The 15272-nt window shown below is 46.8% G+C and overlaps 1 protein-coding gene across 1 annotated transcript in view; it reads right to left on the reverse strand.

Moving 5' to 3' along the window:
• The window catches only part of PAPPA (pappalysin 1), a gene marked incomplete at its 5' end in the record, with an annotated part of 136923 nt that overhangs the window by 43186 nt on the left and 78465 nt on the right, over positions 1-15272 (reverse strand). The window contains 5 exons of the mRNA XM_081339776.1: positions 756-939; positions 4399-4567; positions 9821-10034; positions 10953-11097; positions 12161-12259. Of these exons, the coding sequence (XP_081195902.1) occupies positions 756-939; positions 4399-4567; positions 9821-10034; positions 10953-11097; positions 12161-12259 (811 nt within the window). The remainder of the gene's footprint in view (positions 1-755; positions 940-4398; positions 4568-9820; positions 10035-10952; positions 11098-12160; positions 12260-15272) is intronic.

Here is a 15272-nt window from a genome sequence, read left to right on the forward strand (position 1 = left end):
GGAGGAAGAGAAGAAGAAGAAGAGGAGGAGGAGGAGGAGGAGGAGGAGGACTGTGAGGTCCTTGGTGCTCTCTGAGCTTGGTTGTTTTCTTGCAGACATTTTTTTTTAAATCCCATTTATATCCCGCCCTTCTCCGAAGACTCAGACTCAGGGCGGCTTACAATCTAAGAAGCACAAGTCAATGTGCTTAGCAGTAGCCTTCATTCTATGTATATGCCTGCTTACTAGGGCTTTCGCCCCCCCCCCAAGCAGCATTATTACAAAGTCAGCTTAATTGCCCCCAACAATCTGGGTCCTCATTTTACCTACCTCGGAAGGATGGAAGGCTGAGTCAACCTTGAGCCTGGTGGGACTCGAACCTGCACTAATTGCAGGCAGCTGGTGTTACTTAGGGAGGCATTAGCCCACTGCTCCACCAAGGCTCTTTTACTAGAAGGGAGTGGGTTTGAAGAGAGGAGGAGGAGGAGGAGGAGGAAGAGGAGGAGAAGGAGAAGGAGAAGAGGATGGTGGTGTTGGTTTAGGATTCAATTCGAACTTTATCAAAAGACGCCCTCCTTCTCATTCTTTCTCCTTCAATCAGGATACTATAAGTTCTCCTGCCTTGAAGGAGAAGGAGGTGCTTCCTGCCTTGCCTTTGGTCTAAAATGGTAGGGGGCCTCCTGCTCCGAGGTCCCTTCCAACTCTGCTCTTCTGTTATCCCGCGGGGCTCCCCCCCCCGCCCCCCGCCAAGCATCACGATCCAGTTGAGAGTTTACCTTTCAGCTGAGCGGGAGGCTTGCAGGCGAAAGAGCAGGTCTTGCCAAAGGTGGTCCCTTGGCTGCAGTTAAAAGTAGCCGGGTAGACGTGATGCTGGTCGGGGATTCTGCAGTCAATGGGCTCACAGGACACCCGCTGGTTCCATTCCCCGTCGAGGCATATCACGGTGGCGCTTGGCTCCGACTGAAACTTAAGGGTTACTCAAGTCAGACCTGGCCCACTTCAAACCAGGACCTTGTGACCTGGAATAGCTTCTCTCCTGGTTGTTGTTTTTTTGCCCCCCTGCCCAAATGGAACCGTGTCCAAACTCCCCTTTCGCAAAGGGACAGCTCTTAACATGCCTCGGGGGCTTCCAAAGAACGTGCTGTAGATCTAGGTAGCCAGAGCTAGACCCCCACCCCTGCACGGGACACATTTTTGTGATTAATATATATATGTGTGTGTGTGTGTGTGTCTATGTGTGTGTGTGTGTGTGTCTATGTGCATATGTGAAACGTGGAAGAACAGAGTTGGAAGGGACCTCGGCGGTCCTAGTCCAACCCTCTGCTTGAGCAGGAGGCCATGTTCCTTGCGTGTCCAATCACACTTGGCCAGATGCGGTGGGGCATCCCTGCCATCTCGGCGCTAACGATGGGGGCTGCGGTCCAACCGAGTAATCAGAGTAGGGCAAGGGTGGCGAAATGAAGTAGACATCCCTGTTTGCTTTGGAGACAAAACCCCTTGATCAAAACCAGGCACATGAGCTGGCTCTTGTTCTAAACATCAACACAAACACACGCGCACACAGACACGCACACACAGACACACACAGACACAGACAGACAGACAGACACACACACAAACACACACTGCTCTGTTGGTGAAATCTATAAGCCCGGCTGTATTTAGTGAGTGGACTCGCCTTCTCTGGACATTCAGCCTGGCTTGCAAGTCTTCCTTCTTTCCTTCCTTCCTTCCTTCCTTCCTTCCTTCCTTCCTTCCTTCCTTCCTTCCTTCCTTCCTTCCTTCCTTCCTTCCTTCCCTCCTTCCTTCCTTCCTTCCCTCCCTCCTTCCTTCCTTCCTTCCTTCCTTCCTTCCTTCCTTCCTTCCTTCCTTCCTTCCTTCCTTCCTTCCTTCCTTCCTTCCTTCCCTCCTTCAGCCTCCTTGCAGAATCAGCTTTCTGCTGTTCAGAGAGGGCTTGGCCACAGAGGTGGGGTTGAACATGAGGAAATCCAGGCCATGGAGTAGAGCAGAAGAGATTGTGATCCTGTTTGGCATGCCACTGAATTAAACAGTCTCTCTCTCTCTCTCTCTCTCTCTCTCTCTCTCTCTCTCTCTCTCTCTCTCTCTCTCTCTCTCTCTCTCTCTCTCTCTCTCTCTCTCTTCTCTCTTTCTCTTCCTTCTCCCTCTCTCTCTCTCCCTTCCTTCTCCCTCCCTCTCTCTCTCCCTTCCTTCCCCCTCTTTTCCTTCCCCCTTGTTCCTTCCTTCCCCCTTCCTTCTCTCTCCCTTCCTTCCCTCTCTCTTCCTTCCCTCTCTTTTCCTTCTCTGTTTTCCTTCCCTCTGTCTTTCTCCTTTCCCTCTCTCTCTTCCTTCCCACTTCTCTCTCTTCCTTCCTCCCCCCCCACTCAGTCTCTCTCTCTCTCTCTCTCTCTCTTCCCCCATCTCAACACAAATCTCTCTCATCGTTCTGATTTCAGGAAAAGCTGGGGCCTTTTGCAAACCATAAGCAACAGAAAACCTCCAGCGTAGTCTACAGATATGTTGATAGCAGAGAGTCCGTGCCAAATTAAGATGTGTGTGTGTGCGTCCGCACACGCGCGCGCGCACACACACACACACACACAAACACACACACACACACACAGAGAGAATAATTGGGGCAAACTATCTCATTCTCTTTTCTTTTTTCCTGAAAATCTCTGGATTCTCTTTGTCTGCAAAGAGCCCATAAGAGAGAGAAACAAACAAGCCATTTGGGCTTGGGTGGGGTGTGTTTCTGTCTGTGTGTGTGTGTGTGTTTGTGTGTGTTTTGGGGGTGGGCAGGTTGGAGAAGGAAAAGAGACAGCCAACTTTCTCCTGGAAGAGAAAGAAGCCAGTCAGTGCTGGGGCCGTGTTAGGGTAAGAAAAATCTCGCGCAACGGAGGCCCAGATGGTTGAGTTCGCTTTCTTACATGGAGTAAACTCAACATATCTTCCCGTTCCTTACGGGAAGACGCCACCCTTCTGACAACCGAGACAAATTTGGCCCCTGCTGGCTGCAAAAGGAAGGCACCTTAATTTGGATGGCGATAGCAGGGTCAAAGACATCCACCAGACATCCGAGAAGACTTCCTAAATAAACAGTCTCTCGGAGGTTTCTCCTTGCTTCTCCTCCTACATTTATTTCTCCTCCCCTCCCACCCCGTACTTTAGGCTTTTTATTTTATTTGCAATGCGCGTGGCAAAGACAGCTCTGCTTGAATCCGCTGGGCGCTTTCTTGGCATCTGCCAGTCAAGTCGGGAATGCAAAGAACCGGTGGCTGGAATTGGCAATGTCTAGTTTAATGAAAAGAAGGGCCAGGGGAGACAGGATAGTTGGGTTTCGATATCTGAGGGGCTGCCCCAAAGAATTAGGGGGGGGGGTCGACCTCTTCTCCAAAGCACCTGAAGGGCAGGTCAAGAAACCATGGATGGAAAATAATCAAGGAGAGAAGCAACCTGGAACTAAGGAGGAATTTCCCAACAGTGAAGACCATCAACCAGTGGAACAGCTTGCCACCAGAAGTTGTGGGTGCTCCATCACTGGAGGTTTTTAAGAAGAGGCTGGATAACCACTTGTCTCAAATTGCATGGGGGTCTCCTGCTTGGACTAGAAGACCTCATTGTTTCTTATCCTGCCTTCTGGTGTTTTGGAAAATAAGTTGGCCCCCTCCTCTTTGTGGCAGCCCCTCAAATACTGGAAAACTGCTATCATGTCCCCCGCTAGTCCTTCTCTTCTCTAGACTGGCCATGCCCAATTCTTGCAACTGTTCTTCATAGGTTCATCAACAGAACACAGCCCTTCCCTTCTCACTCTCTTCCCAATCCTATATAAAAAAAGTAATTATAAATAAACAATAATATAAATCATTGCTCCAACTGCTGCTTCATTCCGAGCAGTGGCATCCTTTATCTTCAATGCTGTATCTCAAGATTACTATATAGAAAATCTCCAGAAAACCATGGACCTCTGATTTTGCATTTGTGAGAGCAAAAAAAGCAAAGGTCCTAGTTTAACCTTTATCACTTTTAGGCTGATGGGTATCATTGGATAATGTCATCGTTAGCCAGAAGTATCGGCTGAGAATCTTGGGATTTGTAGTCCCACAACACTTGAGAGAGTCTACAAGTCATCAAAGGGCCAAGTTGGAAGACCTCTGCTTCTGGACTTCAACTCCCAGAATTCCTCAGCCAGCGTGCCTGGCTGAGGAATTCTGGGAGTTGAGGGTCCACAAGTCATCAAAGGGCCAAGTTGGAAGACCTCTGCTTCTGGACTTCAACTCCCAGAATTCCTCAGCCAGCGTGCCTGGCTGAGGAATTCTGGGAGTTGAGGGTCCACAAGTCATCAAAGGGCCAAGTTGGAAGACCCCCGCCCTGTACAGTTTGTGGAACAAATACATCACAAGACAAACGGTGTACACCAACCTGTCTCTGAGGCAGATAGTCGGTTCTGTGAACCTGGAGGACGTAACCTGTCTGGCAGGTAACATTACACCGGGCACCATTGTAGCGCCCCCCATCGGTGAAAGTCAGCATGGCATTCTCGATTTCCAACTCCTGGCAGTCCCGGGTCTTGCAAGAATGGGAGACACAGCTGTTCAGAGGGGGAAGGAAAGGGAGGGGGAAAAAAAAGTCTAGGTCAGAGTAGGGTAATTAGACTTGCAAGGTAGAGTATATTAGTAGGGCGGTAACATCCCAAAGAGCACCTAAATGCAACTTTGGTCTTCTGAAAGTTCTCTTTCCATGTCCTGAAAGAAGCTTTTCTTTCGTTTAGGATGAGTTAGAATATCCTTCCTTCCTTCCTTCCTTCCTTCCTTCCTTCCTTCCTTCCTTCCTTCCTTCCTTCCTTCCTTCCTTCCCACCTGCAATTAACCAAGTTTCTGGCTTGCATGATCCTGTGGTCTATTCTCTTGAAGTCTGATGATGGAAGGAGCCAACTCTAACTGCGGGGGATGTTCAGTCTAACAATTGGTTCAAGGAATCGCCATTGAGATGAGCCCAATTTCTGGATGGGAAATAGAGAGCTGATGAAGAAGAATGGCACAGCTCATATCTATCAGAAAAGAGCTGGAAGGGGCCTCGGAGGTCTTCTAGTCCAGCCCCCTGCTCAAGCAGGAGAACCTAGACCATTTCAGACAAGTCAACTGTCCAGTCTTTTCTTAAAAACCAAAGTGCATCTGTGTTTGAAAAACCACATCAAGAGAAACCATTTGGGGACTGGGGAAAAAAATGAATTAAAGATGCCGAGAAGCATTTTTAATGTGCTGGGGATTCCCTGTGTCAGAGGCACATGGTCAAGCTCAGAAACAAAATATCTTCTCATAAAGTGTGCTGTGTCTCTGTCTCTCACTTTCTCAATGTGTGTGTGTGTGTGTGTGTGTGTTTCTGTGTACTACTATCTGTGCTGCACAGCTGTAAATTGAAGGGTGTGATAGAAAACACACAGCCAACCCTGCAGAAGCTGGCCATTGGCCTGCTTCTACAAATGTGTGGATAATAAAATAGGGTTCAGAGGACTTGAGAAAAGCCAGTGTACCACTATCAAGGACGCAACACACACTCTGCACTTAAAAGGAAAGGAAGCCACAGGCTATCTGGGCAGGGGTGGGGTGGGGAAACCATCGGAAATTGAAACACGGAATTCGTGACCTTTCCACGGTTGGCTCATGTCAAGTCTCTTGGTAGAGGCCAATGGGAATTATATACCATTAAGCACATGGAACAACCCGGGTTCCTCAACCCTAGTTGCTTGGGGGTGTCACTAAAACTGACCTCAAAATGCCTTCAAAAGCCTATGAGTTCCAGGTTCCTCAATCCTCAGTGTTCAGAAGACCCTCTGAATCTGACCTCAAAATACCTTCAAAGCCAAGGAAGGGAATTGCAGGGCTATGAGTTCCAGGTTCCTCAACCCTCGTTGGTCAGGAGAGCCCCTGAATCTGGCCTCAAAATGACCTTGAAAAGCTTAGGAAGGGGATCACAGTGCTGTGGAGGTTCCTCAACCCTCATTCTCTGTGGGCGTGCTGGCCCTCTGGAATGAACTGCCTCCGGAGCTGCAGACGGCCCCTGACCTTCGGTCCTTCCGCCATGACCTGAAGACATGGCTGTTCCAACAAGCGGGCCTGGATTGATCATGGTTTTTTAAATTTGGTTTTTATCGGCTTAAATTGTCCTTTATTTCTCTATTTTGTTTAATTCTTTTTTAATCTTTGTATTCTATGTGTGTTTTTTTTTTCATTTTTTATTGCTGTGAGCCGCCCTGAGTCCTTAGGGAGAAGGGCGGCATATAAATTTAATAAATAATAAATAAAATAAAATAAATAAATAAATTGTTCAGGAGACCATCTAAATATGACCTCACAATGCCTTCGAAAGCTTAGGAAGGAGATTTTTTATTTATTTTTTTATTTTAATTCCATTTATATCCCGCCCTTCTCCGAAGACTCAGGGCGGCTAACAAGCTTAGCAGTAGCCTTCATTCTATGTATATGCCTGCTTATTAGGGCTTTCGGGGCCCCCCAAGCGGCATTATAACAAAGTCAGCTTAATTGCCCCCAACAATCTGGGTCCTCATTTTACCTACCTCGGAAGGATGGAAGGCTGAGTCAACCTTGAGCCTGGTGGAACTCGAACCTGCACTAATTGCAGGCAGCTGGTGTTACTTAAGGAGGCATTAGCCCACTGCTCCACCAAGATGGCAGGGCTGCGGGGAGGCTAACCAGGATCATTTCCAGGAGACCTTCAGCAGGCCAAGGAAAAGCTGAAGAGCTGGAAGAGGTCTGAGCAGCAGGCAAATCATTTAAGCTTCCTGTCCAGGCTAAGTCCCACCGGGAAACCGCTCAACATGCCTTGGCAAAAAACTGCAAGCTTTTGATGCTGGAATTCGAATATGATCATAGATTTACAACCCACTCCAAGCTAGAGACACCAGCGAGGTGATAATATTTCCTCTTTTCGGTTCAAAAACAAATCTGAGCTGATCTGCAGGAGAAAGAGGGGGCCCACCACATTCGTTTTCCAAATCTCTGAATAACAGCCACGGAGAAAGGCCCACGGAGCTTTCCGACAGGATCCAGAACAGAAAGACTGTTCCTTTTGCAAGAAAAAAAAGAAAGAAAAAGAAAGAAAAAGGAGAAAAAGTATAATTGCTTCCCAACAGGCCTTCAAATGTTCATTTTTACATATGGAAGAGGAAGAAGAAGAAGAAGAAGAAGAAGAAGAAGAAGAAGAAGAAGAAGAAGAAGAAGAAGAAGAAGAAGAAGAAGAAGAAGAAGAAGAAGAAGAAGAGGAAAAAGAAGAAGAAGAAGAAGAAGAAGAAGAAGAAGAAGAAGAAGAAGAGGAAAAAGAAGAAGAAGAAGAAGAAGAAGAAGAAGAAGAAGAAGAAGAAGAAGAAGAAGAAGAAGAAGAAGAAGAAGAAGAAGAAGAAGAGGAAAAAGAAGAAGAAGAAGAAGAAGAAGAAGAAGAAGAAGAAGAAGAAGAGGAAAAAGAAGAAGAAGAAGAAGAAGAAGAAGAAGAAGAAGAAGAAGAAGAAGAAGAAGAAGAAGAGGAAAAAGAAGAAGAAGAAGAAGAAGAAGAAGAAGAAGAAGAAGAAGAAGAAGAAGAAGAAGAAGAAGAAGAAGAGGAGGAAAAAGAAGAAGAAGAAGAAGAAGAAGAAGAAGAAGAAGAAGAAGAAGAAGAAGAAGAAGAGGAAAAAGAAGAAGAAGAAGAAGAAGAAGAAGAAGAAGAAGAAGAAGAAGAAGAAGAAGAAGAAGAAGAAGAAGAAGAAGAAGAAGAAGAAGAAGAAGAAGAAGAAGGCTTCGTTGCTAGCTCACCAAGGCTCGGGAGCTTTTAGGAACAGCTTTGGAACGCACCTGGCAAATGAATTCGACAACCCACGTTTTTTGTTGAGAAGAGACCACCCAGGTTTATACGATGAGGAGTCAGAACGATTTAGAGTCAGACTCTCTTTAAAGAAGCACGAAATATCAGCCGGCAAGAGGATAGCGGCGGGGGTGGTGGTGGTGGTGAGAAACGCAGATTAACATCCAAGGTGGAAATAAACCTAGCCATTTTGCACGGGATCCTGTCCCCTGATCATCTCTGTCCTTTTGCTGGCCAGGCAAAGGAGAAAGGCCAAAAAGCAATTTAGGCCAGAGAAGTTAGGCCTGAATCGTGAGACATGGCTTCGGATGGCTCCGAAGGAGGCGAGTCCATTCAGAGACCTCCCATTAGCCAGATCCAGTTCCAAACCCGAGGTCCAGCTTGTGGATGTGGGGCCAAGCCTCACAGCGAGAAGCTGGCAGAGATGGGGGAAGACTTCCTGGAACAACGGGAGACAAAGCGTTGCTGAAAAAGCAAATGGCAATGTTCTGACACAGACAGACAGACAGACAGACAGACAGACAGACACTAAGGCTTCTGAGCTCCTTATCTATCCAAGGAAAGTCCCCCGCCATCTCGCTTGGACGGTGAGCTTTCCAAGTACGGATTACTGCCAACGTAGCGGAGGTGAGAGAAAGAGGGGAAGGAAAAAGGAAGAGGCAAATGTCATATTCAAGTTAAAAAAAGGAAAAAAAAAGAACAACAACACAACATCTTGGATGGTTTGAGCTTGTGAGAGTCAGCTGTTCAAAGGAATACAGCTTTAAACAACTGCTCTTTTTTCCAAACAGGGACCATGTTGTTCTCTTTCAGTTGGATGGGAATGAACGTGTTTTATCCTCCAAAGGAGAAATCGATGCAAGTGAGGTTCTGGTGGGTGGGATGTGGGTTTCTTGCCCATACATCAGCTGGACAGGGTCCAGGAGGTGTCAGAATGTCGGAAGGAAGGAAGGAAGGAAGGAAGGGAGGAAGGGAGGGAGGGAGGGAGGGAGAGAGGGAGGAAGAAGGAGGGAGAGAGAGGAAGGAAGGTGGGAGGGAGGGAGAACTTGGAGGAAGGAAGGAGGGATGAAGGAAGGAAGGAAGCAAGCAAGGAAGGAAGGGAGGGAAGGAGGGACGGAAGGAGGAAGCAGGAAGGAAGGAAGGAGGGAGGGAGGGAGGGAGGAAGAACTTAGAGAGGAAAGGAAGGAGGGATGAAGGAAGGAAGGAAGGAAGGAAGGAAGGGAGGGACGGAAGGAGGGACGGAGGGACGGAAGGAGGAAGAAGGAAGGAAGGAAGGAAGGAAGGAAGGAAGGGACGGAAGGAGGGGTGGAGGGACGGAAGGAGGAAGAAGGAAGGAAGGAAGGAAGGAAGGAAGGAAGGAAGGAAGGAAGGAAATTCTAAGTCATCCTAAACATAAACAGGAAGGGAGAAAAATAAGTTTTATGGGGACACGGAAAGCACAATTTCAGCATCTTCCTAATCCATGGCCCACCCAGCTGGTCCCCCCCCCACTTTTCCCCACTTTTCTTGTAATAAATGCAGAATTTAAAACCAGGGCTGATTTGTTCCTCTGCACACCCCATTTTCCGCTCAAGACTGACCTGTTAAAGATCCAGTGGGAAAAAGAAAAAAAAAAACAAAAACCAAAGCAAGAATTTTCGTCCCCCGAAACGCCCCCCCCAACGACAAAAGCTCCGTCCTTTCGTTTCTCCGAGCTGCTATTTTAAGTCCAAGCTCGGAGGAACCGCGGCCCCGGTTGGACTGAGGTCACCGAGAGAGGTCGGAGGGGGGGGGAGTGGGGGGTGGAAATAATCTATGGGCCCTTCTCCCTTGTGGGTTAAACGGCCCGGGCCTGTTTGTATTCAGCCAGAGCCACATGGGTCCCGCCAACAATGGCAAAGGTCAACCACCCCTTTCCCTTTCGTCTTACTCCTGCCGATCCTCTTGATCAGGTCCTTCTGAAGTTGGCAGCTAATGAGCGGGTAAAAAAAGCCAGGAGGGGCTGACTTACCTCTGTTCGGCCAAGCTATAGGTCTGCCCGCTCTGACAGCTGCTGACAGCGATGGGGTCAAAATTCTGGAAGGAGCGCAAGGCCACCCCGGAGATCGCCACATACTGAGATCTGAAGGTGATGAGAATGGCCTGAGTGTGGTAGAAGTGCTGGCTAAGGTCATGGACAACCGGGATAATCAAAGGGTTGTTGCGGCAGCTCAAGCCATGCTCCCCTGGAAGAGTGGGGTGGGGGTTGGAGGTAGAGAGGGAAAAGTAGAGGACGGGCGGGGGGGGGGAGAGAGAAGCAGGGTTGGTGGGAAAAAAGAGAGGGGAAAAAAAGATGAAAGGGGTCATTAATTGGGCAGAAGAAGCGAAATGGAAAAGCAGTAACAAAACCCCATTGCTAAAGGGATGCCTTTTCCGAAGGCTTCCAGCCAGTGGCACCATCAAGCATACAGCTAAGAAGAGGCTGAACAGTCCCTTGTCTGAGACGGCGTAGGTTCTCCTGCTTGAGCAGGGGGCTGGACTAGAAGACCTCCAAGGTCCCTTCCAGCTGTGTTATTCTGCTATTCTTTTTTCCTTCCTTCCTTCCTTCCTTCCTTCCTTCCTTCCTTGATTTCCTTCCTTCCTTCCTTCCTTCCTTCCTTCCTTCCTTCCTTCCTTCCTTCCTTCCTTCCTTCCTTCCTTATCTGCTGCTGATTTTTGTGTGTCTATTTGTGTGTGTGTGTATCTATCTATCTATCTATCTATCTATCTATCTATCTATCTATCTATCTATCTATCATCTCTCTCTCTCTCTCTCTCTGTTTCTATCTCTCTCTATCTCTATCATCTCTATCTCTATCTATCTATCTATCTATCTATCTATCTATCTATCTATCTATCTATCTATCTATCTCTATCTCTATCTCTATCTATCTATCATCTATCTATCTATCTATCTATCTATCTATCTATCTATCTATCTATCTATCTATCTATCTATCTATATCTATCTGTCCGTCCGTCTATCTATCTATCTATCTATCTATCTATCTATCTATCTATCTATCTATCTATTCATTCATTCATTCCTGTTCCGTGGCCTATCCCAACGGGAGGCCCCCCAAAAAACATTTCATGTTGTGTTACAACCAAGCCAGCATTCTCACCGAGATCGTGGCTTTGGTTTTTGGTGTCCACCAGCTGCACAAAAATCGACTCTTGCTTCTGGTCCAGATCCATCTCCAGCCACGTCCCGTCTGTTACCAAGTGGATGATCACTGCGGTGGCTACCATGGGTTGGGTATAGAAAGCCTGGGGAGAGAGAATAAGGAAGCGTGGATCGGTTCTCAATTAAACAAAAATCCCAGGTTTGGTTGGAAGCTTTACCCAGGTTTGTCCCTTGGCCTGTTGAAAGCTTGAATTTCAATCCCTTGAGAGCAACAGATGAGATGGGAAAGACCTTAAGCCAATAGGGAGATGCTGTCCATCTTTATGGCCCTCCAGGGCTAAAATTCTCAGCAACCTTAATCTCACCCTCACCCATGAGAACTATCTGGAGACCCACAAGTTGCCATCCCAATCCTCAACCAGACAAGACAGAATCCCATATATGAAGTTTCTTAGAACGTTCTACCTCAGCTTCATGGTCACACAAAGAGGACTTCCAAGGGGGTCAGTTAGATTTCTGCCTCTGTCCCTTGAGATGCTCTATCTCAGGGGTCTTCCAACTTGGCCCTTTTATGGCTTGTGGACTTCGACTCCCAGAATTCCTCAGCCAGCGTGCCTGGCTGAGGAATTCTGGGAGTCGAAGTCCACAAGCCATAAAAGGGCCAAGTTGGAAGACCCTTGCTCTAGTTCAACTCCACAGTTTTCCTGATCGACCTCATTTTGACTGCAACTTTTTAAAGAAAGCAACAATTTCAATCGGTATGTTTTTAACAATGACACAGAATGGAAATCCACCTATTGCACAGCCAAGAACCAGTCTCCAACACCATGGTTATTTCTGAGAAGGCCTCTGGACCACAGGGAAGACTGAAAGTTGTGTTGGAAAGACACAAAAGGGAAGAGAGTCTGTGAAGCTCAAGATTTTGTCGGGGTTGGGTATGCATAGCCGGGGAAGCTAAAGAAAGTGGTGATCCTAAGATTCTTGAGGAAGCTGTAGGGCATCATCTCGCTAGCCTTTTGCATTTATCCATGTCTACCAAAAAAAGTCCCTTGTGGTTCGCCATCAGACGACCTTCAAACTTCCGTCCCCCCAAAAAGGCACCGAATTACAAGGCTTCTAAACAAAAGTGACAAAACTCTAGTGAACAGAGTTCTTTCTGCTTCACTTTGAACCTCATTATTTTATCTACCTGCATTGCGTATTTACCTTTAGCCAGAAAACTGTGTGAGTGTGGTTGGCAGTGCAGGGATACCACGCATATTGGGCCATAGCATAGTTGAAATCGTACTCCTTGGTCCGGCACATCTGACGAAAAGAAGAACATAAAGTCCAGTAAACAGTCTGATGTAACATGTGAGTGACCAAAATTAAAAGAATGATTTTTAATTATTTTAAATGAATTAAATTGAATGGTTGGAGCCTCCCACAGCTTGTTATCCCATGGTAAGTTGGCCATGGTGAGTTGTCTTGCAGCGAGTTGACTGTGGTGAGTTGGACATGGTGAATTGGCCATGGCGAGTTGACTATGTCAAGTTGGCCAAGGCAAGTTGAACATGTTGAGTTGGCCAAGGCAAGTTGGCCATGTTGTGTTGGCCAAGGTGAGTTGGCTGTGTTGAGTTGGCCAAGGCAAGTTGGTTGTGTTGAGTTGGCCAAGGCAAGTTGGCTGTAGCAAGTTGTCATAGACCCCATTTAACACTATTTTGCAAACCCAAGACATAGAGATATAAAACCAAATCAGTTTATTACATCCACATGGCCAGAAGCAGTAAAATATCCAATTGTTTGCCAAGGTGATTTGGCTGTGTTGAATTGGCCAAGGCAAGTTGGCTGTCGCAAGTTGTAGACCGCACTTAGCCGATGGAAGTGTATGGCACCGTGCAAGCAAAAATGCTTTCCGGTGGTTTGTTGACTCCAGCTGGCTAAGATAATTGGTGGGAATAACAACATATCTAATAGACTCTTCAAGCTTCTCTTTCTGGAGAACTCCCTAAATTTTCAAGAAGCTCAAGACAACCAAATCTTCTAGAATCCCTCACTTCTGGGTCTGTTGGCGTTTCAAAATTGTACCTCAACAGGACCTTGAAGGTGTGAAGATCCCCACCATTGACCTACAATCCAGACAGCTGCTCCTCAAAGCTTTCTGGGAGAAGGAGAAAAAATATCTCTGCTTCTAACCATGTGTGTTCTCCTTTTTTTTTTTTTAAAAAAAAAAAGAGAGAATGTTTTAAGACATTTTGTTGCAGAAGGAGAAGTCACCATTTTTGACTTCCAATCTAAGATAGGTGGAGTGATCTTGGCATTTAGGGAAGAAAAGCACCCATCCTCTTAGTATCTCTCGCTCTCGCAACAACAATGCAAGTTTCATTAAATAATAATTTGCTGGTCTGTCTTCATCCCCCCCCTCCAAAAAATAAAAATAAAAATAAATCAGCTCTCTGAAAAAATGGTCGCTCGTTGGCTCAAATGACAGGAGTGTGCTTCAATCAGAAACAACAGAGAGATTTTGAGGAGGACATTGGGAACTTCTGTGGTGTCAAACATGGAGAAGGGAATTCCATGGAACTTCAAGTAAGAACATCCACACAGAATAAAATAATAAAATAAAATTAAAATTCAAGGAGAACGGAGGGGCTAGCTAGGTTGGCCAAAAGTGAAGTCATGGTTTCTCTCATTTAAATCCCAAAAAGCTGAGAGAGGGAAGGAATCCGTGGGCAAAACATAAATCAGGTTTAATGGGTTGGGGGGTGGGTGGGGGAAAGGTTATTTTTTTTCGGTTTCGTTAAATTAAAAAAAAATAAAATAAAAATAAAAATAATAAAATAGAACTTGGGGGTGGGGTGGGTGGTGGGTGGGAATGGTTTCTGGAAGAAAGAAAACCCGAAGCGGGACCCAACTTTTGCCAGTGGATAGTGTTACATTTTACAAGAGTGCAAGACTTTACATAAACTATCTCTGGCATTTGAAATTCATTCCAGCAATTCGACATGTATCATATTCAGCAGCCTGTCTCGGTGGAACGGGGAGGCAGGGAAGACTGGTTTTGATTTTAAGGCCTCTCCCAGTTAGGGGACCGATCCTTGCCCACATCTGCAATTTATACAGCCATGGAACTCACCAAGACCCCATGGTGCACCCCTGGCTTTTTTTTTTGCAAAAACCCTTGCAGTGTGCCTCTCCTCTCCTCTCCGTTTCCTTGACCCCCAAGAAGTCCGAGAAAGGAAACTGAAATGGGAGGATGAGGAATGGAGCTTGGCACCCCTCACCTGTCGCTTAATGGATGAGTGAGAACTCGCCTTTAAAAGCCTCTGCGAAGGGGGAAGGGGAAAAAAACTTGATCGGAACCCAAAACAAACCCACTGCTGAGCTTCAGGAAAGCTCCGTTCATTTAAAATATCGACGTTTCCATTTTCTCTTATTTTATTTTGCTTTTTCTTTCTTTTCTTCCCCCCCTCTCTCTCTTTGTGAAGCTCAGCGCTTCCCCCCCCCCCCGCGAAGGCCAACTCTTCCTCCGTTGTTTGCACGGCGTTGATGGAAAGGAATTGGCTTACGGTAGGACAGAATGCCAGAGATGCTTTGAGCCCAAAAGGCTATGCGGGAAGTCTTCGAACCAGGCCGAGTTGTCATCTAACTCTTACGGTTCTTTGATGGCATTCTTTCAGACAATCAGCGGCCTTATCGGGATATTTTTGGCAGGCTAGCCGCGCTTGGCAGGCACCGTATTAGAATGCATGTCGTAGCCCTTTTCTAGACTCCTTCAGAGTCTTTCATTCAGACATACAATATTCAGTGAACATTCCTAGTGTTCAAATACTATTCAGTGCAGAAAGCAGCCGAAATTATCTGTCTGTTGGACTCTCCCTCCCTCTCTCTCTGCATCTATCTATCTCTGCATCCATCTATCCGTCAGTCCATCCATCTCCTTCCTCTCCAGCCTTTCTCCATTCTTCTCTCCTACCATTCCCGTCTCCTTCCTTCCTTCCTTCTTTCCTTCCTTCCTTCCTCCCTCCCTCCCTTCCTTCTCTTTCCATTCCTCCCTCCCTCTCTTCCTCTCTCTCAGTGGTTCTCAACCTTTTTTCACCACGGAACCCCTTTAAATACCTTTTGTGGCCACGGACCAGGGCCACAGACCCCCAAGACTTAATATTTATATCGTAACAGTTCTTCAAGCCTTCACAGACCCCCTGTGACAACATCGCACTCCCCCACCCCAAGGCCGTCCACAGCCACAGGTTGAGAATTACCGCTCTGTCTATCTCTCTGCTTCTCCATCCATCCATCCATCCATCGTCTCCTTTATGTCCATTGTTCCACATTGTTC

This window comes from Vipera berus, assembly GCF_964194415.1.
Source record: "Vipera berus genome assembly, chromosome: 15".
NCBI lineage: Eukaryota > Metazoa > Chordata > Lepidosauria > Squamata > Viperidae > Vipera > Vipera berus.